This window comes from Vigna angularis, chromosome 8 (assembly GCF_016808095.1).
Source record: "Vigna angularis cultivar LongXiaoDou No.4 chromosome 8, ASM1680809v1, whole genome shotgun sequence".
NCBI lineage: Eukaryota > Viridiplantae > Streptophyta > Magnoliopsida > Fabales > Fabaceae > Vigna > Vigna angularis.
In genome coordinates, this window is record NC_068977.1 from 19,472,823 (window position 1) to 19,497,144 (window position 24,322).

The following is a 24,322-nucleotide window of genomic DNA, read 5'->3' on the forward strand; positions in this document are numbered from 1 at the left end:
TTCAAAAAGTGTTGCATCCTCCAAATACTCTCCCTTCCTTCCTTTCAAATTCATTAATGTGAACAAAGATTATCCCTCAAATCCATCCTTCTTAATTCCTTTGAATAGTACAATTGTATCAAGTGAACACACCCTAAGGTTTCACAAATCACACATCGTCTAGCATCTTGGTCACCCTTCCTTTTATAATAATAGCATTACTTTTAGTATATCTCCAATATTAAGTGGCGTAAGTTACAAAGAGAAGACATGCTTTAGGTAATGAAGAAGTTACAAAATGTTGGGTTATTTTCTTATGATATGGAGAAATGAAGAAATTGAGGTGCAAGATGAAGTGAATAGTGTGAGAATGAGTGGAGGAGGGAGGTACGAAGTGATCTTTATGCATTTCACCGCTTTATCGAATTTTTTTTTGTTCTTACCATACTTTAGTTTGATAGTTTTCATGGTCTGTCTAGGATTAAATCTTGAGATTTAAAAAGCCATTTTTATGTCCAATTATTCTAGATAACGCTTACATCTTCTATCTTATTGTTAGAACCCTATTAAAAGCACCGCCACTATTTCTCATTAAATGTTCCTCTGTATCGCACCACCGTTTCTTTTTCTGTTTTCTTTTACCCTTTCTATTTCCCTTTCTGTTTCTTCCCTCTCCTTATATAAACTTTCTTTGTATTGTACAATCTCATTATTCAAATAATACGAAAGAAGGTTATACTGTTTTCTTCCTCTGATTTCTTCTTATTCACTTCTCTGGGTTTATTCTCTTCTCTTTCCACAAAGCATTTGCTCACACACAGACGCCACTTCATGAACTTCCACAATGCACAAAAGCTTCTTTTGTTGTTCTTCTATGATGGTATCAGAGCTCTTCTTTGAAGAGCCCTGTTGCGCCAACCCTAAATCTCCTTTTCTTTACTGTCTTTTGCTTTCTTTCACAATTTCTTGCATAATGGTAGAAGATTATAACAACTCTTCTAGTTTTCTGTATCTTCATCCTGGTGAAAGCCCATCCATTTCTCTTGTGTCTCCATTCCTTGAATCAAATAATTACCATGCTTGGAGCAAATCCATGTTTACTACTTTAAGTGTCAAGAACAAGGTCTAATTTATTGATGGAACTGCTAATGAACTGCACAAGGAGGACGTCACTCACAATGCTTGGAAGAGGTGCAACAATATGGTGGTCTCCTGGATTGTCCACTCTGTTTCACCTAACATACGGCACAACATTCTTTGGATGGACAATGCTTAAGCCATATGGGATGACCTCAAATCCATATTTTTCCAGGGGGATCTTCCACGGATCTCTACATTGCAAAATGAAGAAGCTTGCTTGCGTCAAGGAGATAACACCATCACATAATTCTTCACTAAGCTTTGTATCATATGGGATGAACTTGAGAATTTTCGTCCTGAACCGGTTTTCTCGTGTGAAATATCATGTTCTTGCATAATGATTATGATTATTGCCCAAAGAAAGCATGAAGATCATGTCCTACAATTTCTTCGAGGGTTGAATGAGCAATATGGTAACATTCAATCCCATGTCCTTCTAATGGATCCCATGCCCTCTCTTCCAAATTTTTTTTCATATGTTGTGTAGTAAGAAAGACAAGTTATGAATAACAACTTTCTTAATGCTTTAGAAACAAAAAGTGTGGCTGTTGTTAATCTTGTTTCATGTTCATATTGTGGTAAAAATTGACACACTGAGTCTGTTTGTTTCAAGAAAAATGGTTTCCCTGCCAACAAGAATTATACCAATCGAAAGGCTTGCTCTTACTATGATAAAGCTGGCCACACCATTGAGGTTTGCTACAAAAAAACATGGGTTTCCCCCTAGTCACAAGTTTCACAATAGAAAAAGCTTCATGACCAGAAATCAAGAAACCAGAACTAAGAGTCAAGATGATGCTCCTGATCATGAAGTTCGGCTAACTCAACAGGAATATCTAGCTTTAATGGCTCTTATCAAACCCATCAATGATGGAAGGTCCGCATCCATTAACCAAATCAGTTCTATAGTCTCTACCTCCACTACTACAGGTAAAACAATTTTTGGTCTTAATTAACACAAAGACAAAGGTAGTGTCTCTTGGATTTTATATTCTAGCGCAACAGATCACATTGTTTCTTCCCTTAATCATTTACAATCCTATGAAAAGATTACCCCAATTACTATCAATTTACCAAATGACATGCAAACAAAAGCTACTCATAAAGGAGTTATTCAGATTTATGACAAGATCATTCTAAAGGACATCCTTTTCATTCCAGATTTTTGTTATAATCTTACTCTATATCTAAATTGGTTGCACACAATCATTTATGCCTTACCTTTTCTAATACCATTTGTTTTATTCAGGATATGAAAAAAAACAAGAAGATTGGTTCAATTAATTCTCACGCTGGTTTATACATCTTTCATGACTACAACAACATCAGACAACACTCTATCAACCCTGCAAATATTTACCAAATATGTAAGTTGGATGTAATAATCTTTGGCACAATCTCTTGGATCATATGTCTTATATAAGTTTAGATATCTTAAAACAAAAATACCACTGTATTGACTCTAGATCTGATAACTGCAATGCCTGTCATGTTGCTAAACAAAAATGTCTCCCTTTTCCTTCCAGTACTTCTTATGCTTTACATCGTTTTGATGTTATACATGTTGATATTTGGGGACCATGCTCTATTTCTTCTTTACACTCTCATAGATATTTTCTAACCATTATTGATGATCATACTCGATACACTTGGGTACATTTGATGAAAACTAAATCTGAAACCCGCCAACATCTCATTCATTTCATTTCATATGTTAAAAATCAATTTTAAAACTACCATAAAGGCCATTAGGTCTGACAATGACAATGAATTTACTATGCATGATTACTATAAGATTGAAGGCATAGTTCATCAAACATCTTGTAATGAAACATCCCAACAAAATGGTATAGCTGAAAGGAAACATCAACATCTTCTAAATGTCACTAGAGCTTTAATTTTGCATTCTAACATTTCTGTTCAGTTTTGGACTAATGCTATCAATTATGCTACTCTCCTTATTAATATCATGCCTACACCTTTTCTGCAAAATAATTCTCCTTATGACAGGTTGTATCAAAAAGATTTTGATTTTAACAGACTCAAAGTGTTTGGTTGCCTGTGCTATGTGAGCACCCTTCAAGGCAATAGGAAGAAACTTGATCCCCGTGCCAAGCCTAGTCTCTTTCTTGGGATCCATCCTACTACCAAAGGTTACATAACTTATGATCTTGACAAGCATGATATTAAAATATCTAGAAATGTTATTTTTTATGAAACTGATTTTCCTGATAAAAACTCTACCACTATTGATAATCTGCATGTTCCTTTACCTTTGAGTAATAATCAAATATCTTATGTTCATGATCATCCTTATGAAATTCTTACTTCCAACAATTCTTCTGATTTTGAAAACAATGATGAAGACAATATAGAGAATGACACTCATTCTCCATGGTGGTCCACTAGAGTAAGAAAACCCCCTACATATTTAAAAGACTTTCAAATCTCTTCCTATAGCAACACTAACACTAAATATCCTATTGATCATGTTCTAACATTTGATAGAATATCTACTGCATATAGAACTTTTCTTTCTTCTCTAGACAACATTGTTGATCCACAAGACTATAAAGAAGCCATACAATACCAACATTGACAATCGGCCATGTAAGAAGAAATCACTGCATTGGAACAAAATCATACATGGACCATCACTACTCTGCCCTCAAATAAAAAAGCTATAGGATGCAAATGGGTTTACAAGACCAAATGCAACGTTGATGGCACAATAGATAGATTCAAAGCTCGCCTCGTAGCAAAAGGGTACACTCAAATGAAGGGCATTGACTACTTTGACATTTTCTCCCCTGTTGTAAAACTCACTAGTGTGCGCCTTATCTTATCTCTTGCCTCTACTAAAAACTGGCATCTAAGGCAATTAGATGTCAATAATGTCTTTTTACAGGGAGACTTGCATGAAGAAGTCTACATGCAATTACCACCAGGAGTCATTGCAATAGGTCCTAACCAAGCTTGCCTCCTCCACAAATCCCTCTACGGTTTGAAACAAGCTAGTCGTCAATGATATGATAAATTATCTTCTTTTCTCCTCTCTCACGATTTTACACAAACATCAGATGATCATTCTCTCTTTACCAAACACAATGATGATAAAATTGCTATCATGCTTGTCTATGTAGATGATATAATATTGATAGGAAATTACATCAATGACATTAATCACATTACCAATATGCTTAATGATTGTTTCAAAATTAAAAATCTTGGTAACTTGTCTTACTTTTTGGGTTTTGAGGTGGCATGAAGCAGTGAAGGTATCCATCTCTCCCAACGCAAGTATGCTTTGGATCTTCTCAACGAAACAAAGATGCTTGATGGTGCTCTTGTCAGCACACCAATGAACTTCTCTACCAAAGTTTCCTCTCAAGGTGATCCTCTTGATGATCCTGCTGCCTTCAGAAGATTAATCAGGAGACTTATCTACCTCACCAATACTCGTCCCGATGTCACCTATATGCGGTCCACCGTTTAAGCCAGCACATTGCTTCCCTAACTAAGCTTCATCATCCAGATGCTTTCAAAATCCTGCGCTACATCAAACAAACACCAAGTCAAGGAATTTTTTTAAAAGCTACTAACACTCTCACTTTAAAAGCTTATAGTGATTCAGATTGGGCTGGTTGCCCTAACTCCCGCAAATCTACCACGGGATACATTGTTTACCTGGGAAATTCCCCAATATCATGGAAATCCAAGAAGCAATCAACTGTGTCGCGCAGCTTTTCCGAGGCTGAATATCATGCTCTTGCTTAAACTGCCTGTGAAGTTCAATGGCTCACCAATCTTCTCACTGATTTTTGCCTTCCGTTCTCTCAACCTGCTACCATCTTCTGTGACAACCTCTCTGCAACCAAAATTGCTATTGACCAGGTCTTCCACGAAAGAACCAAATATATCGAGATAGATTGTCACCTCATTCGCGAAAAAGTCTAGCAAGGCACTATCAAGCTTCTCCCCATCCATACCACTTTACAACTTGTTGATATCTTAACGAAGACCCTTCCTCCTTCCATCTTCCATACCATTAATTCCAAGCTTGACACTCTGAACATTTACGCCAAGCTTGAAGGGGGCTATCAGAACACTATTAAAAGCATTGTCACCGCTTCTCATTAAATGCTCCTCTGTACCGCACCACCGTTTCTTTTTCTGTTTTCTTTTCCCCTTTCTATTTCCCTTTCTGTTTCTTCCCTCTTCTTATATAAACTTTCTCTGTATTGTACAATCTCATTATTCAAATAATATGAAAGAAGGTTATACTGTTTTCTTCCTCTAATTTCTTCTTGTTCACTTCTGAGTTTATTCTCTTCTCTTTCCATAATGCATTTGCTCACACACATACGTCACTTCATGAACTTCCACAGTGCACATAAGCTTATGCTGCTGTTCTTCCATGACTTATTACGATTAAAAAGATAGATTTAATGCTATTCTCTGATACGGTCCTTGCTTCTTTTCCTAGAAAAGAAATTCATGACCCGTAAGAGATGAGACTTGGAAAATTAGGACTTTTAATCTTTTTATAATAAAGGATATTAAAGATATTTCACTAATAATATGCAGGAAGAAAACTCGAGTGTTGAAAGAATTGAGTTAATGTTATTTGGAAGTGTTTGGTGTCAAATTATGAATATACATACATCAAAATTTGGGTTATTTTTTTCTTTGAAAGTGTTAGATATCAAAATTTGAAGAATTTCAGATAAAAGATAATGATTTTAACATGTAACAAATTTAAATTTTAAAACGTAATAATGTAAAAGAAGTGTTAGTACAAATTTAATCAAAAATGCCAAATTGATTTTTTTTTACAAAAATAAAATCTTCACTAAATAGAAAACAAATATAAAAATAAAAAAATTAAATATAAAAACCAAATTACTCATTAAATCATAAATATATTATCAAAATATATTTTTTCTTCACTGTTAGCTACACTTAATTACATATTAAAATAAATTAAATAACCAATCAAGCCTTCGAAACTTTACAATGATATGCAAAATAAGGCTTGTTTGGTAAAGTAATAAACCGCTGGGTTACGGTGTTGCAAAGTTAGAAATCATTCTTTTCCTAGATTATTTGTTTAAAGCGTAATTATTGTCAATTAAATAAAATTTAACTGAGATATTTTAATTCAATGATGATAAATAATTTTAAGTTCATAAATTTAATTTGAAAGAAGAGAAAGTCATTAAAATATTAAAAAGTTATTCAACAAAAATATTTAAAGATTTTGTATGAGTTTTTATTTGCTTAATTAACTAATCAATTCTTCTAAATACTAAATCATATCAAAATAAATTTATCTCTACTTCCATGCTATATATAAGTTTATCGTTGAATAATATATTAAAAATGACTTTAAGTTTAACTCATGATTATCCATATCATCTAAAAGTATTTTTTTATATATTATAAATTCTCTTTATCTCAAATTAATATCAAATATTTAATATATATATATATATATATATATATATATATATATATATATATTATATAATAAAAAATGTGGTTATATCACACTTGTATAAAAATTTCATAAGATATTTGCCAACATAAATGTTAGAGAGCATTCCAAGAAAAAATGACATAAATGTTTACACTCGTATACTGGAAAATTTTGAACACCATTGTAAAGTCTGCTTATTTTAAGAGCATCATCTTCTAAAATAAACTAGTTTTTGCTCCTCTTCAGCGAGGTTCTCACATTTCTAAGAGTCTTCAAGATCATGCTTCCAAAAAGAGAAGTCATTAAATTATGTGTTATTACCTCATAAAACCAAAGAAGCATAACAATATCCTAAAAAGAGAAGTAAAAAACTGTCTGAGTAATAAACCATAGCCTAAATCAACTTAATATACAAACCAAATGATGAAAATCAAGCCACAAATCCAATGAAACTACACAACATAATATACAAACCAAATGATGAAAATTAAGCCACAAATTGTCTGAGTATGTGAGATTTTTCCTAGAGAAAGATCATGCCAGTTCTAATCTGCGTTACAAGTTAAATATCATATGCATCTCAATATGACACGTTTCAACTAGTGCATTGTAACAATCTCAATGCCATGTTAGATAAAGGGCTACATGAAACAGAATAAGCATGAAAACACACTTGACACAACAATTACCATAAAGTAGCATTGTCTTTTCTCATCATATATACTTTAAAACATGTTGGTCATCGAGAAAAATTTGTAACCATCACATTATTGAAACACTGTCATTCACTAAACTGCTACAGAAATCAACAGTTCACGGGCTGTGAAGTTCAGTTCTGTTGAAGATGTTGTAGAGGTTTCCTCTTAGGAAATGCACTCCTTGAAGGTGTTTTCTTTGAAATTTTAATGTTTTCTTTCATGTCACTAGCTCCAAGAATATCCCTTGCACGTTTCATAGGCAAACTCGACATAATCTTCAACTCTTTCTTTATAAATGATTCACGGAGCTTAGGTCTTGTACAATTTGGTGGTGTTTCCATTTCATCTCCACAGAAAGTGCCTGCAAATAAAGGTTTACAAAAATATCACAGATGATTCCTATATATAAACAATTAATTTGTACAGGTAAACAAACTCTTGATTGCATTGCTTTAACCATAACTTATATACTTTACCTGATGCAGACATTTGTTGATGGTTAAAAGTGCATAACTTCATTTCACCCTCCTGAGGCATAGTTGGAGCATTCTCATCTAAATTTTGACCACTTGCATCTTCCAAAGTGTGGAAATCATTGAGCAAATATTTTTCAATGCTTTCCATGTCCATCTTCATATTATGTTGGTTTTTGCCATCTTCTGGACCAGTCACACCAACACATTCATGATCATCAGAGTTATTAATCAACCTGGTAATTTCTTCCTGCACCGAATCATTTGTCATATGCAGAACTTTCTGACTGAATTCTTTCTCCATCTGATCACTTGGCATGCTTTCTTCCATTTTGAAAGTTTCCACAACATCTCCAAGTGCACTTACATCAAAATATGTTTCATCCTCAAAGCCTTTTGTTGCTGAAGGCAGAAGATTATTGGGCAAAATTCCAATGCATTCCTCTGAATCAGCATTCATACATGACTTCTCAATCTCTCCCTCCAACAACTGCTCTCCAACTTCCACGTTGTTCAAGACCATTGGACTAGGTGTTGCACGTATAACTTGCTCACTTTCTTCAACTTGCTTTTCATTGACAATAATTTGCATGTTCTCTTCCACATCGCAAATTCGATTATCAACTTCCTCAGAATCAGCAATCAGACCTGACTTGTCAATTTCTCCCTCCAATAAGTAGTCTCCAACTTCATCAACTAGTTCCTTGTTGACATCCATCTGCATGTTCTCCATATCACCAATTCCAACATCAATTCTTGCTGTTTCCGGGAAAAGTTTTGTTTCGGACTGCAAGACTTTAGTCTCTGAATTATTTAGCTGCTTGGGGGAAAAACCAATCATTCTATCTGAAGCTGAGCTTAAACTTATTTTTCTTGAAGATACAAACTTCGCTTCAGACATATCAACATTTTCAAACACAATGCCTAGAACATCACGGTTAGAGAGATTACAAATTCATTACTTAAAAATCAAGGGAGAAATTTTGATGAACCATCATTATAAATAAACTTTAAAATAAAACAGTTCACTGTACCTGCAACAACCATTTCATGAACATTAAAATCTGTCTTCACTTCACTTAATGCATCATTTGATAGGAACTGAACTGGTGTCCCATCCGAATCTTCAAAAGTTGAAGATTGGAGCTCATCTGTAAATTGTTCAATAGTCGCATTGGTCTTGTTTTCAACTTTCTCAATCTTGTAACTTTGCATGCTTTCTTTCATGTTACAACTTCCTATATCTCCAAGTGGACTCGGGTCAGAATATGTTTCAAACTGAAAGCTCTCAACTAAGGAGGCTTCAAGGTTATGGGGAGAAAATCTAGAGCATTCCCCTGGATTTGCAATTGAACCTGTATTTTGTGGTGATTTCAACTCCTCTTTACACGTATCTACATTAAGTCAGATGGTTCAGAAAGGCAGCCATAGAACATTATGAAACCAATTATACTTAAAGACATAACGAAGAAATTTGAAAATAAAAACTGCACTATACCTTGGTGAATATTAAGACCACTAGACATGACTTCATTTTCTGGATAAGTGCTCTGAAATTGATCTTGTGTGCCAACTGAAGATTTATTCAAACTAGAAGGAACATCTTCTACAGAATCTTCTGCAGATAATTTGATCTTTCCATCAGTATTCTTGGCTTCAACTTCTGATCCAGTGTTTAAGAGATCGTAGAAACTGCCATTACGAATATTGCCTTCAGCTTTCTGCACTTCTTCTACCGTAGGGAAACCAAAGTCCTCTTGGGAAACATGCATAACACTAACATCTTTTAGGTTTGATCCTTGAAGGCTATTGTGGTCACCTTGTTCTACAACTTCCTCTTCTTCCACCATAGGGTAACCAGATTCCTCCAGAAAAACATGTAAAACATTCACTTCTTTCATGTTTGGCCCTTGAGAGATATTTTGGTCACCTTGTTCTACAGCTAAATCTTCTTCCACTGCTGGGTAAACAGATTCTTCCTGATAAACATGTAAAATATTCACATCTTTGATGTTTGGTCCTTGAGGGCTATTGTGGTCACCTTGTTCTACAGCTGCATCTTCTTCCACCACAGGGTGAACAGATTCTTCCTGATAAACATGTAAAATATTCACATCTTTGATGTTTGGTCCCTGAGGGATAATGTGGTCACCTTGTTCTGCAGCTACATCTTCTTTCACTACAGGGTAAAGAGATTCTTCTTGATAAACATGTAAAATATTCACATCTTTGATGTTTGGTCCCTTAGGGCTATTGTGGTCACCTTGTTCTACAGCTACATCTTCTTCCACTACAGGGTAAAGAGATTCTTCTTGATAAACACGTAAAATATTCACATCTTTGATGTTTGGTCCTTGAGGGCTATTGTTGTCACCTTGCTCTACAGCTACATCTTCCGCAATAGGATAGTCAGATACCTTCTGAGAAAGAAGTAAAATATTCACATCTTTCATGCTAGGTCCTTGAGAGCTATTGAGGTCACCTTGTTTTAAAGCATTATCTTCTTCCACCATAGGGAAACCACATTCCTCTTCAGAAGCATGTAAAACAGTTACATCTTTCGTGTTCGATCCTGGAGCGCTATTGTGGTCTCCTTGTTCTTCAGCTTCATCCTTTTCCATCACAAGGTAACCAGATTCCTCTTGAGAAACATGAAAAATCTTCACATCTTTCATGCTTGATCCTTGACAGCTAATGCAGTTGCCTTGATCTATAGCTTCATCTTCTTCCATCATAGGAGAGCCAGATTCTTCTACAGAAGCATGTAAAGCATTCACATCTTTCATGTTTGATCCTGGTGAGCTACTCTGGTCGCCTTGTTCTACTTCGTCATCTTTTTCCACCACAGGGTAACCAGATTTCTCTTGAGAAACATGTAAAACCTTCACATCTTTCATTCTTGATCCTTGAGGGCTAATGCAGTCGCCTTGTTCTGTAGCTTCATCTTCTACCATCATAGAAGAGACAGATTCCTCTTTAGAAGAATGTAAAGCATTCACATCTTTCATGTTTGATCCTCGAAGGCTATTATGAACGCCTTGTTCTGCAGCTCCGGCTTTTCCCTTTTCATATTCACAAATATCTCCAATAAGATTATTGTTGTCGCCCAACTTCTCATCTTCACCCTCCGACAATTGGTTGTTGAATTCCACTAAAGCAACTGCTACAGGTGCTAAATGTAAACCTCCCTGACTGTTATCATGCTCGTTCTTGAGTCTGTTTTGCATGTCTTCCCCAACCCCACAAATTCCAAAGTCTTCCCTTGTTATTTCCGGGGACAAATTTGTTTCAAATTCCAACCTTTCAATCTCTGAACCTTTCAAATTCTTGGCAGAAAAAACACTCCTTTCCTTTGAACCCGGGCTAGGAGTCACCAAATCAATCACTTCCCCATTTTTGCCACCAACACAATAAAGGGTGGTGTCTTTCTCAGTTCTAGCATTACCAGAACCTACAGGATTTTCCATTTCTTTTTCCTGTGTTCGAAACAAAACCAAATTCCACAAACCAACAATTCAATAACCAACCCAATAAGCAAATAAACAATTAAAAACCAGTCCCTAACACCATGTTCCTAAACAAAATAGAAAATGGATAAAATTTAGTCGTAATTTCCTTCAGTTTATTAGTGATTGCAATTCAAATAATTGAAGTCGGTAGAGAATTAAAAGGGGTATTAATATCTTTGTATAACATAAAAGACACCTCTTTTGTTCGTATAGTACAGAGAGTGTGTGAAAATTTTCTTATACGGTTTTGAAGAAAATTTTATTTGAAGATTATTTGGGATTATTCTCAAATTAAATTATTTGAAGAAATTTTATTTGTTACTAAAAAAATTACTACTTGAAGAAAAGGGTCGAATGATATGAACCTTGAAAAGCAAGGAGAGTCTGTCTGCCATTTCGCAGCTCTTCAAATTTGCAGGAATGCCATGTTTCTTGCACAGAGCCTGCAGTCTCTTCCTCTTCATGCCATGAAAATCCATCTCTATTACTCTCAGTTTTGAACAAAAAATTCCAAAACAAACTCCAACTTTTGCAAATTCAAACCAAATCGCTTGGAAAAGTAAACGATTTAACAGCTTGGGTTGGTTTCTGGAAGTCAAAATGAGGAGCTTCCTGCTTCTTTGGTATTAGTAACTCAGTGCATATACTACTGGTACAATTTCCTATTGAGCAAAGTAACCGTTGGTAGTTTAAAAGACACCATTGAAGTATTTATGTAGTACACGTTCATTTTTGGCGCTCAAATTTGAATTCAAGTTTGAATTACAGTTATCGCAACCTTATCCAGTTTTGAATTTAAAGCTTTTGATACGTAAATCTATCCATGGTCGGTGGCTTTACACGTGGACTACCAATGAACATGCTCCTGCACGTGATGATAAAAGTGGATGTAGTAGGTGGTAACTTCTCTATTTTTTATAGTATTTATTTATTCATTTATATTCTTTGGCTTTTGCTTTTGCTTTGAGCAACATGTTATTATATTTTTAAGAATTTTTATTTAATGTAGTGTTAGTCTATTCTAAAAGTTAAATAAATTGTGACATGGTAGTGTTTAACTATGTCTCAGATTTGGTTTATTATATTTTTATTTTTAAGGTGAGGTGGAGTTGGCATACTCAATGTATGGGTTTTAGCGTAAATAAACTAGTTTGAAAGGTTATACATATTGTATGTTTTTATTTAATTATTCATTTAATAGCTAATTTTTAATATAGTAATTACAATTCATTGATACATTTAAATTGATTCAAAGACTTAACAGTCATTTTTGTCCCCAGTTTTGTTCGCTTGTGTTAATTTGGTTCTTAATTTTAAGAAAGTGTCAATTTGGTTTTTATTTATTAAATTTTGCATCAAAATTGTTCCTTTCGTTAAATAGAAACAAACGACGTTAAAGATGGATGATCTTGCAGAAGACGTGGCATTTTGTAGATATATTTATGCTTACGTGTCAGAGAATGAGTGCAGAGATAGAATTTAGGAGTGCATTTGGTATTTTTTTGGCCAGACCCAAACCCTCTTTTCTCTAGGGGTGTTGCTTCCTCCACCACCACTAAATCCCCCTACACCTCTCCAAAACTTTTTTAATTACAAAATACCGTTTAAACTTTAACATCACTAAATCTCCCTGCACCTCTCCACAACTTTTTTAATTACAAAATACCCTTTAAACTTTAACCTTTATTTACTTTAACCTTATGCTCGCCTATTTCGAATTTCATTACAGCTTCGCCTCTGCCACCGTCCTCGTTGCAGCAATCATCGGACGACACAGAGTCTCCGCCATCCTTGGAATCGCCATCGCAGCCTTTACATTCATCGCCTTTACCATCACCTTCAACGTTACCACACCACCCCCAGAAATCTCTTCTCCTCTACCTACCGTATCTCCGCCGAAAAAATCTCCTCCGCTGGCACCGGAGAATTCCCCTCCTCCACCAACGCTTGTTCATTCACTGCCACCACCAACTCCTTTTACTTCTCCACCACCTACCCCTTCTACTTCTCCACCACCTCCCCTTTCTGCACAACCAAAATCGAAATGGAGGTCGAGGTGTCGAACGCTTCCACTGACTGTAGCCGTAATCCATGTTTGGATACTTACAAGATGACCATAGGTAGAGTTCGATCTGAGGCGAAATCTATGGAGGGGTTGGTCTCTATCACGCGAAAGCAAGTAAGAGTCCACGGAGTGTAGAAAATGAGAGTAAGCCTCGTTGTTTCTGTCATAATCAAAGAGGTCTCCGTCATAGTCGAAATAAAAAACGAAGGTCTCTTCTCCACCGATCGTCGACAGCGGCATCGATCGTCGACAGCGACACCTCAACCACGCTCAAGAACACAACCAGCGTCGTCCAGCAACCACAGTAAATCACATCACCTCCATTGACGCACAAGAACATCAACCACAGCGTCGTCCAAAACCCCAATCGAAAAGAGCCCCAAATTGCAGAACCCTAATCACGTAGAAACCATCCCCACCGCGAGAATCCTCATCGTGCATCAACATCATGCCTCCTCAGACCTGCAAAGCAAGAGAACCAAACCAGAACAACCATGGATAAATCGCAATGCAGCCATTTGGAAATTTAGGTTGGTGGGGGCGTAAGAAAGAGGGGTTTGGAGGGGTGGGGGTGGTGATAGGGTGTGGGAGGCGGAGTGGGGCAGAAGGGGAAGTGAGAGAGGGAGCAAGTGGGACATATATTCGATGGAGAAGTGGGACGCCATTGCCGATTATCCATTACTAACTGCAACACTCTTTTTGGAAGAAGAAAAAGATTTGATCTGAGAAGTGGGACACCATTGCTAAGTGTCACATTAATTATAATTAAAAGAAAAATATTAATCCAAATTAATTATAATTAAAGGAAATACTAAATACGTCACAACGCATACAATTTAAAAATACCACGTCTTCTGCCAGATCATCCATCCTTAACGCTGTTTGTTTCTATTTAACGGAAGGGACAATTTTGATGCAAAATTTAATAAGTGAGGATCAAGTTGACACTTTTCTAAAACCAGAAACCAAATTGACATAATTGACCAAAACTGGAAACAAAATAGACTATTAAGCCTAATTTAAATTATTAAAACTCTTTTGAACATCTCCGTTCACATTTTAGTTATATTCACTAGTAAAAAATGACGTTTCTAACTCGTACATTACGACTTGGTTTTTACTGAACCGAAGCATATCAAAACGTGGTGGCAGTCTCGTAATTTTAAAAGCATTATATGCCTCGGTTGTTAAGAAACCGGTGTCTAAAAGTAATATTGGTTCGATTATCAGAGTGAACCGAGGCATAACCCTCACGTAGCAAAGATATGGCCTCAGTTGGCATGAACCCGAGGCATATTGGGCTCTAAATCGGCCTCGGTTGGCATGGACCCGAGGCATATTGGGCTTTAAATCGAGACAACCCTGATCATTTCCCCAAAGCACCTCTCCTCTTCTCTGCCTCTTCTCCGCCTCGCGATATTCCTCCTGCGATGTGCGATGTGCGACGACGGTGGACGCGGCGGCAGCGAGGATGCAACGACAAGGACACAACGACGAGGACGCGGCGACGAGAATGCAACGGCGACGAGGACGCAGCGGTGACGGAGGAAGGTGACGGAGGGCAGATATGGGCACATGGAAGGGCGGAGGGCAGATCTGGGCACATGGAGGGGCGGAGAGCAGATCTGCGCACATGGAGGGGCGGAGGGCAGATCTATGACGGTGGACAGAGGATTCGCGGAAGGAGGGGGAGCAGAGGAAGTCAGTGACAGTGGCGAGGAGGGTGGGGACGGCAGAGGATATGCTGGCAAGCTTCGTGGGGACGACGGAGTGGGAGTAGAGGAAGTCAGTGACGGTGGCGAGGAGGGTGAGGACGGTGGAGGGGGAGCAGAGGAAGTCAATGATGGTGGATGCTGCAACCTTTGTGGGGGAGATGGTGGTGGTCGGAGATGCTTCTGTTGGGGGAAGAACACGGAAACCCATGTGCGAAAAGGAAGAAACCCATGGTCAGAGATGCTTCTGGTGGTCGGAGATGCTTCTGTTAAGTCCATCTTCATCTCTGCTTCTGAGTTTCTTCAGCTTAAGTTCATCTTCATCTCTGTATCTGAGTTTCTGTATCTGAGTTTCTTCTCATTAGTTGTTGTAATTTGTAATTTGTGGGTTGTAATTTGGACATTGGTGAGTTCATGATGTTTGTTGCTTCTGTAGACAGATTTTTGACATTGATTATTGGTTGTTGTAATACTGTGGTTTGTTTGATTTCTGTTATGGTTTTCTTGGTTGTGTTAGATTCTTAAGCTGAATGGGAAATTTTGAGTTTGGTTGGCATGAATGAACGAGTAAAGTCTGAAAAAAAAAACACACACGTTATTGCCTCGGTTATCTAAGAACCGGGGCATATTTCTATTTCATTTTATCTCGGTCTATAATCGAGGCATAAACCTTAACTTTTTACTTTGTCCCCGTATGCCTCGGTTGTAGAACCGAGGCCTATAAACATTTACAACCGGTGTCTTTACTCTTTATTGTACTAGTGATTAATACTAGTGAAATGATAACAAAAAAAATTATAATTATAAATAATTTTTATAACTTTATTATAGATATTTTTATTTATTTTATAAATAATTTTTTATTATATATGTTATTTTAATTTTAAAAATGGTTAAATTTGAAAGGAAAATCACTTAAAAAGTACAATTATTTATTAAATGATAAAATTGAAAAAAATACACCAAAAAATAATCTCTATATAATATTAAAAAATATATTATTTAGTTATTTTGACATTAAAAGAATTATTTAATTATTTATTCTATTAAATAAAAAATAAAATGTTAACAAAATATGTTTTTTTTTAAAGGGTAAAAGTGTTTTTTTATATGACGGTATAGATGAGACTGGTAGAGAATATGGATAATAACATTTTTTAATATATTATAATGTAAAAGTTGGATATTTTTATCGTTATATATAGATAATTAGAGTTCTCAATTTCATCCATAATCTATAGGTTAATCCATTCCTGAAAAAATCTCTTTTTAAAAAGTCTTTTAAGTCTTTTTAACTGTCTGGGCGCCGTTTTTTGGGGGCGCTGAGCGTCACTTTTCCAGAAGAACCACGCTTTCTTGCCCTCCGAGTGAAGCTGAGCGCTAGTTTTAGTATCGCAACACGCCTAGGCGCCCTAAGTGGGGCACTGAGCGCCAGCAAAATGGTCATGGGCTTTGTTTATGTTGTCATTCCGCTCTATTTAAAGGACCCAAATGCCCTAAGTTTTGCATCTTTGGCAGAGGAGGCGCAACAACACACTCTTCCACTCTTTGAAGGAGGATTTGGATGCGAAAGCTTCTATCTTCAACTTTTAGGGTGTTTTTATCTCATTCTTCTCCTTTGTACATCTAGTTTCACCATGACAATGGGGAACTAACTTCTATTTGTTGTTGGGGATGATGTAACCTTGTGAACTCTCATGTATTTGAATTGATTCTTAATAATTTATGCTTCTTTCATTAACTCTTAGGGTAATTCTTCTGTGATCAATGCTTGCTTTGTTTAACTCATTCATAGCGTGATGTATGAATTGCATGAGTTCTGGGAGGTTCTTTACCATTCAGGTTCTTGTAGAACTATTTCCAAGAACAGTATTTCTCAAGGATGGGGGTATGAGTCTTGGTCGTCTTAAGCTCTTGATCTTAAGAATTAATTATTAGGAAGCTAGGAATCGTAAGAACTAGTAATTAAGGATAGACTTTATTCACCAAGGGATTGGGTTTTAAATAATTTAGTGAGTGACATTGACTTTATGAAAGAAGAAGAATTCTTATATACATGAGAGTAAACTTGGTGAAATATAACCCCAACAACATATTCATCTGATAACATAAACATCATTTGTTCATCGCTGTGCTACTCTTCAATTGATCAAAACTGCATTCATATTTAATTTTTTTGTATTTGCATTCTAAACCAATGATTTCGTTCCTTTTAAGTCTTAATTAATCGAGTTATGACACGACTGTCTAGTGCTAAGAGTCTCTTGGGACATGATACTTGGTCTTACCATTTTATATTACTTGTACGATCCGGTACACTTGTCGATGACTCAACAACAATGCAACCGAAGTTGGAAGTGCAACCCCCTAAACCGCAGTTCGAGGTGCGATTGGGGGCATTCGAAATTCGAAGTTCGGCTATATGGAACTGGCGTTCAGACGATGACACCCTTAACCGCAACTCCAATGTCGAGTAAGGGTGTTTACTTGAAATATTAAACTAACTTCGTTGAGCTCTCTGTCGCCACCTTCTTTCTCCTCCAATATCCACAACACCACCACCACGAATCACAACCACCACTGTATAACCTCTAAAGTCTCAACTCCGAAAATAGTCAAATAGTAAAAGTTAACAAAATGCTACTGTGATGAAAGTGTAAAAATGGTAAGGGGGAAGGGGGTGCATGTAGGGTAGGGTTTATACAGTCAGAGGAGATTTAGGGTTGTTGGTCGTTAGGAGGGTTGTTGGTGGTTAGGAAATCATTAACTCATCATTAGTTTTCTTTTGACTTTAATAAATGAAGGACAAATATGTAAAATGAGGGGTGCAGGGTGAAATAGGTGAGGTGCAGGTAGGGATGACAAAAAAAATCTGTGAACATGGATATCTACGAGTAAAATCTGCGGTGAGTAGTTACTATTTGCGGATATTTACTACCCGCAAGTAACGGGTAGCAAGTATTTTAATACCCGCTTCTAAACCGGTCGGGTACGAGTAGTATACCCCGATTCGTGGGTATCCGTTACTCATAAAAAAAAACTAATTTATATATATATATTTAATTAAAATTAATTAAAAATAAAATAAAATAATATTTTATTAAGTTAAATTTAATTAAAATTAAATTTTAATTTATATTTAATTTAATTTATATTATATTATATATAATTTTTGTAATTTTATTTTAAAAATGTATAAAAAAGTTTTATTTTATTTTTTGCGGGTATCTGCAGATTTTAAAATACCCGCGGGTATTTTTTAGACGGATACCCGTGCGGGTAGTTGGTCGAATGACAGGTACAATTTTATCCGGCGGGTCGGATTGTGTGTAAGGACTATCCGTGTCCGACCTTACCCGTTGTCATCCCTAGGTGGAGGGAGCATCACTCTCAAACATTTTGTACGCTAAATGAAATAATCTATAAAAACCCATAGTAGTGGAACATAAGTATGATTTGTACAATTATAAGAAATGAGAATGTAATCTTAAAAGTAATTACATTTTTTATTTAAAATAAACATTTTTTTCTAAAATAAAATGTCCATGGGTTGGTCCTGACCGACATGACTTTTGTAGATATTGTAGTCTTGTGAGTTTTTTTAGGGTGTTTCACTCTACACCCGCAACCTCTCATCTATAGCTCCAAAAATTTCATTTTTAACCTAATCAATATTTTTTAATTTTTTCTCTTTCTTATTAAAGTCACTCTACACTCCTTTAACATATTTTGAAATTTGTACCGATTTTGAAATTCAATTCATAAATTTTTTAAATTTCATTTTAAGATTTGAAATTTAATAATAATCTAATTTAATTTAAAATTTTAATATTATTTAATATACATTTATATCTCCATAATTATTAAAATATAATTTCTATTATTATAATAGTTATATTAAAAAAAGGAAAATAAAAATAATTAAAATAAAAGTAGCAACAATAAAAATTAGGTTTAATAGTCTATTTTGTCCCCAATTTTGCTGAATAATGTCAATTTAGTCCCTCGTTTTAAAAGTGTTTGAAAGTGGTCCTCAATTATTAAATTTTGCGTCGAAAGCGTCCCTTCCGTTAAATACAATCAAACAGAGTTAAAGCATTGATGATCTGGCATAGTGTAGTGATAATGTGTCAATTTAAAGTTGTATACGTAGTGACAGTTAGACGTTAACGTGTAGGGCTTTTTTAATTGGGAAAATATTTATTTAGGGCACTGCCACGTCAAAGTCCTTCTCCTCCAAAACTGCCCCCAGTTCGTCTTCACATTCCTAGGCTCCTCCTTCTACGGCGCCACTGTGACCACCACTAACCCCTTGAAACTTTCAAGCTTCTTCTTGAAAAGTTTAGCTTTCTTTTTGCTTTGTCTCTTAGTTTAATCTCTTCTTTTAAGCTTCTTTTCCAACTCATTAAACTGCTAAAACGCAAGATTTTTATTTTCAATTTTAGGGAGACAAAAATAAAATCACAGAATAAAATTTATCAAGCAAAAACTACAAAGTTATGTCATTTTGTTTCCCTAATCTAAATTATCTGAAGGAAACAAGAAACAACGTATGAAAATGACCTTCTTGCATAATGATTCTACTTGTTCTTTGGCAACCTTTGAAGCTTGTCTCTCTGCTAGTAATCTCCCTCTGAGGCACTCGAGAGCATTCCAACCACAATGTTCTTCCGTTTTCTTGCCACTGATTACTCAAAACAATGCGAATTCCATTTTATCTTCTTTCTTGGCAGTGAGATAACTCATCTAAAAGAAGGTCCGTGAGAGAGAGAATTGAGAAACCCACCTCCATGTGTGATTCTGCTTGACAATGGTAGGTGTTATTGGCTTGTTCTCTGTCCTTTGGCCGCAACAAGTTGTCATCTTTGTGTGTTGTAGACAAGTACTGCTGCTACAACAATCACCGTAGGAAACCTGTGTTATGATGAGTTTGGCATTGGAGGCCGCGACTTGCTTGGCCACCTCCGCTGGAGTGTAGAAGGGGTTAGCGGTGGTGACCAACGACTCCAACTAGTACTCTTATGGATGCGTGTTCTACCCACAAAAGTTCTCATCACAAAAACTTCTTCCAATTCCTCATCCTCATCCATCACTTCATTCTCAACCTCTTTTGTCTTCTCTGTCTTGCCACAAATCACTACCAGTCCTGGCTTTGACCTCGCCTTCGTCCTCAACAACAACACCGACCCTCTTGGGGCCCTCGCCAGACAGTACTTCGGCCTATTCACCAATGCCACCTCCCCCACCTTTTTCCCCTTGTCGTTGTCGAATTTGACACCAGCTAGCGAGGGAGCTAAACACGACACAAGGAGGTTCCCAACACCACAAGTGTGGTGGGGACGCTGGGTTACTTGGCGTCGGAGATGGCCATAGTTTAATGCGCGAGTAATTTTGGGTTGTTCCTCTGTTCTTTTCTGCAAGGCTTGGATAGGATGTTTGAGTTTGGGGTTCTTCTTCTTTGCAGATCGACAGTGCGAATTAGGGTTTCAATTTGGGACTTTGGGGTCCTGTCTTGGGTTCTTAATTGGGAATTTCTTGTGCATCTGCAATTGCAATGAATGAAATTAGGGTTGTGATTTTTATCTATTTCATTTTTCGATTTGCAAATGTGAGATTTTTCGTTTTGATTTTGGGTCTGGGAATTTTGTTTGATATGCGTTTAGGTTTCTTTGAGAGCTTGGTTTCGTCTACATTGGGTTTGACCATGGGGATGTCCACCTTCGAGGTATGGATGACAGTGAATCCTTGGGTTGATGCGGGTTGAACCTAGATGGGGAAGTTTCCCTAGCCAACCTCTCACACGAGTCAAAGAGAAAGGGAACGAAGCATCTCTATTGCGGTAGCCCAATAGTGACACGTAAGCACTATATGCTGCCAGATCATCAATCCATTAATGTCGTTTGGTTCTATTTAACAGAATGGATGATTTTGACACAAAATTTAATAACTGAAGACCACTTTCAAACACTTTTAAAATGAGGGACTGAATTGACATTATTCAGCAAAACTGGAGAGAAAATAGGCTATTAAACCTAAAAATTAAAAAGAAATGTTTAAAAATACTATAAATAATATTAGAATTTTAAATTAAATTAAATAATTATTAAACTTTAAATAAAAAAATTGAAAAAAAAATTGTTTATTGGAATCCGTTAAAAGTTTAACGGATTTTGATATCCGATAAACACAGGTTTTTGAAATTTAGTTTTTTATTTAAAATATAATAATTATTTAATTTAATTTAATATTTTAATATAATATAATATATTTAAATGTATTAAATCAAATTTTATATAATATGTTTTATTTTTATTAGGTTCTTGCATCCTTAATTTCATTTGCACTGAGGTTAAAGTAGCAAATCTGCATCCATATACAATTCTAGACTTTTCCTCATTTCTTCTCATTTTGACTCTGTTTTTTATTCTTGTACCTTTCTTTCCTTTCTCTTGTGCTCTCTTTTTTCTTAGTTTGTATGATTTCTTGTTGCTTAGAACTAATTTTCCAGATTTTACAATTCTAGTTCATAGCTTTAATGTTTCCTTTCTTATTTATGCAAATTGAATGATGAGGTTGTGAACTTTAGTGGTTATATTATGGAATCCAAATACCTCAGTAATTTATTCACCAAGAGGTCTTTTTGAAGCATACCATTGTTCAATGCATCATTTAGAAGTAATTTTTTTATTCAGAAGTTGCTAATTAACCCTTAATTTCTTGGTTTCAGTTTTTTTTCACGTCCATTCATGTGTACTTTTGTGGAAATGCATATAGATGATAATTACAAAGCTTTTAGTGGGAGTAAAAAACTTGCACCATATAGTTGATAATGCACCATTGTGAATACTAGTTGCAAAGATGTATGAGCTACAGTTTGCCATTTTTCTTTTGCGATTTGTTTTCGAGATGTTATGACATCGTTATCTAGGACAAAGTCCGAAGAAAATACTTTTTCCTTTATTATCAAACAATTATGAGGGGAAGAGCATATACCGAAAAGGTAGGATACAATATATTATTTTGACGTAGAGAGTAAAATATTGGGATGCTCACACACGTTCTTAACTAGAAGACTCGTATTGTTGACTGACGATTTAGAACCCTACACATCTTGGTTAATCATTCGGGTAACGTTTTTTCTAATTTTTTTTATTCTCTTTTTCTTTGTGTGTATTTTATAGTTTTTCTTTCTTTTATACAGTTTTGGCAAGAATGACAATTCAAATACACGTAAGTCGAATATGTCTTGTTGCTGGTTCGCGAGAGATTTCACGAGCGGGAAGATAAAAGTTAATTTTTTTTTTTCTATTTACACTTAATTAAATACTAAAGTATTCTGTTTAATCTAGATTGTGATGCTTTCATGTCTATATTCATGGAAATGGTTCCAAAAAACGAACAAAAAGGGACGAGGATGAGAACCTAGAAGAAGAGGGGAACCAATGCCCAAATTTGTTAGAAAATTACTAGTCCTTTTAATTCTGTTTTATTTTTATTATTTCCCTAGTTTTAAGGAATCAGTTTAGGTTTGTTATTTTTTATTCATGCATTTTATTTAATGGCTTAATTTTAAGAACACATTGTTAGTGGATATTATTTAAAATTTTATAAATTGTAACGTTTCCTGATTCAATAAAATAAGTTTTCATTGTTCTCTTTTCATATATTCTCCTTCAATATGTTTTCTCGTTCCTTTCTATTCACTTTTGTTCTCTATTAAAGAAACTTTGCTTTATAAACACCAACAATTGGTATCTAGAGCTTTTTTTCTTACGGGACCTTAGAATGGATTCTGAAACAAGCTTTTCCTAAGCAACTCTTCCAATTTTCAAGGGAAAACTATTATCTTTGGGCTGTTAAAATGGAGGCTTAACTAGAAGCTTTATATATTTGGAAAGTCATAGAAGAAGATTATGAAATCCTTCCGCTGCCTGACAATCCCACCACTAGTGCAAAAAAGGTTTTTTATATACCTGTTTCAAAAAGACTTTTTATATCTGTTTTTGAATAGCTATAGATGAAGGGGTATAGAAAGTTTACGTCCTTTTACACCGGTTAGAACCAGTATAAAAGTTTACTTTTGTATATCGGTTATTTCTGTAACAAGTATAAAAGTTTTATATTTACACCTGATATTTTTGGATCAGGTATAAAAATAATCGTCCCTCGTATTTGAAAAAACTCACTTTTATACCTGCTGGTAATAGAACAGGTATAAAAGAAACTCACTTTTATACCGATTATAAAACTTTTTTATACCTAATGTGACTTTAACTGGTGTAAAAAGTGACGGTTTTTTTTTAAATATTTGATTTGTATGTGCTACTATCCATATCCAGACCTGCAAAAAGTTCAATCCCAGATTTACCTAACAATATTGTTTCTATTAATACATCAAAATATAATATTTACCTAAAAAAGTTCCTAAATATATTTACCTAACATACTTACTTAACACAGTTACACATAAAATAGTTCCTAAACTCAAAATGTAACATTGAAACATCTAATCATTTACAAATAGTTAAAAAAAATTGAGCTCACTGCTCCTCATCCTTTATGACATGTTGCTCCACTGGACATGTGTCATCAAATATCTACACAATGAATAGTTTGAGTCAACAACCACCACTCTCATCATATCAGTTATAATGGTTTCATGGTGTATGGTTGACCCCAATATATACATTTTACCTAAGTTATCCAAATAATATTTATAAAATATATCAAAGAATATAATTCAACAAACAAGTACATTTAGACAATATAATAAGATAAATTACTTAAGGCTACCAAGCACTGTAGGACATCATCACTAAACAACTCGTAGTCTGCATCAATAGTGGGAAAAGCGTTTTTAGGAGGAACATCACAACTCTCCTTTAAGCTTATACAAAGATGAAAAGGTTGAGGGAGATTCCTAGGTTGACTTAAGTAAAAAGTTAAAATATAAGTAACAAATGAAAGTAATTAATATTATTTAAAACTTTGGAAATAATAGTTAAATAGAAAGAAAAATAATTTAAAAATACAATAATTAAAGAAGAAAATTTATATTATATTTTTGGATATTCAAAACTCTCATAAAGTACCTTTGTGGATTCTGTTGCAGCTACAGCTAGCTTTCTTGCTGCTGGAAATCCTCTAAGCAGTTTCCAAAACTTCCCTCAAAAGTTTTCTTATTAGTTGTTGCAACTCCTTCCTTGACTGCCTATTCCTAAAATAAAAGATCAAGTTAAAATACAAGATAAAATAAAAGATCAAGTT

The 24,322-nt window shown here is 35.2% G+C and overlaps 2 protein-coding genes across 2 annotated transcripts; both read right to left on the reverse strand.

Annotated features, from left to right (window-relative positions):
• Positions 1-6,789: 6,789 nt before the first annotated feature.
• LOC108343779 (uncharacterized) lies at positions 6,790-10,265 on the reverse strand. Its single transcript, XM_017582165.2, has 4 exons — positions 9,268-10,265; positions 8,804-9,163; positions 7,773-8,693; positions 6,790-7,657 (listed from the first exon to the last, which is right to left on the reverse strand). The coding sequence occupies exons 1-4, from the start codon at positions 10,220-10,222 to the stop codon at positions 7,428-7,430; spliced, it is 2,466 nt and encodes an 821-aa protein (XP_017437654.2). The 5' UTR covers positions 10,223-10,265; the 3' UTR covers positions 6,790-7,427.
• LOC128193742 (uncharacterized) lies at positions 10,224-11,765 on the reverse strand. The gene is made up of 3 exons (XM_052867828.1): positions 11,644-11,765; positions 10,325-11,245; positions 10,224-10,238 (listed from the first exon to the last, which is right to left on the reverse strand). The coding sequence occupies exons 1-3, from the start codon at positions 11,755-11,757 to the stop codon at positions 10,224-10,226; spliced, it is 1,050 nt and encodes a 349-aa protein (XP_052723788.1). The 5' UTR covers positions 11,758-11,765.
• Positions 11,766-24,322: the final 12,557 nt, after the last annotated feature.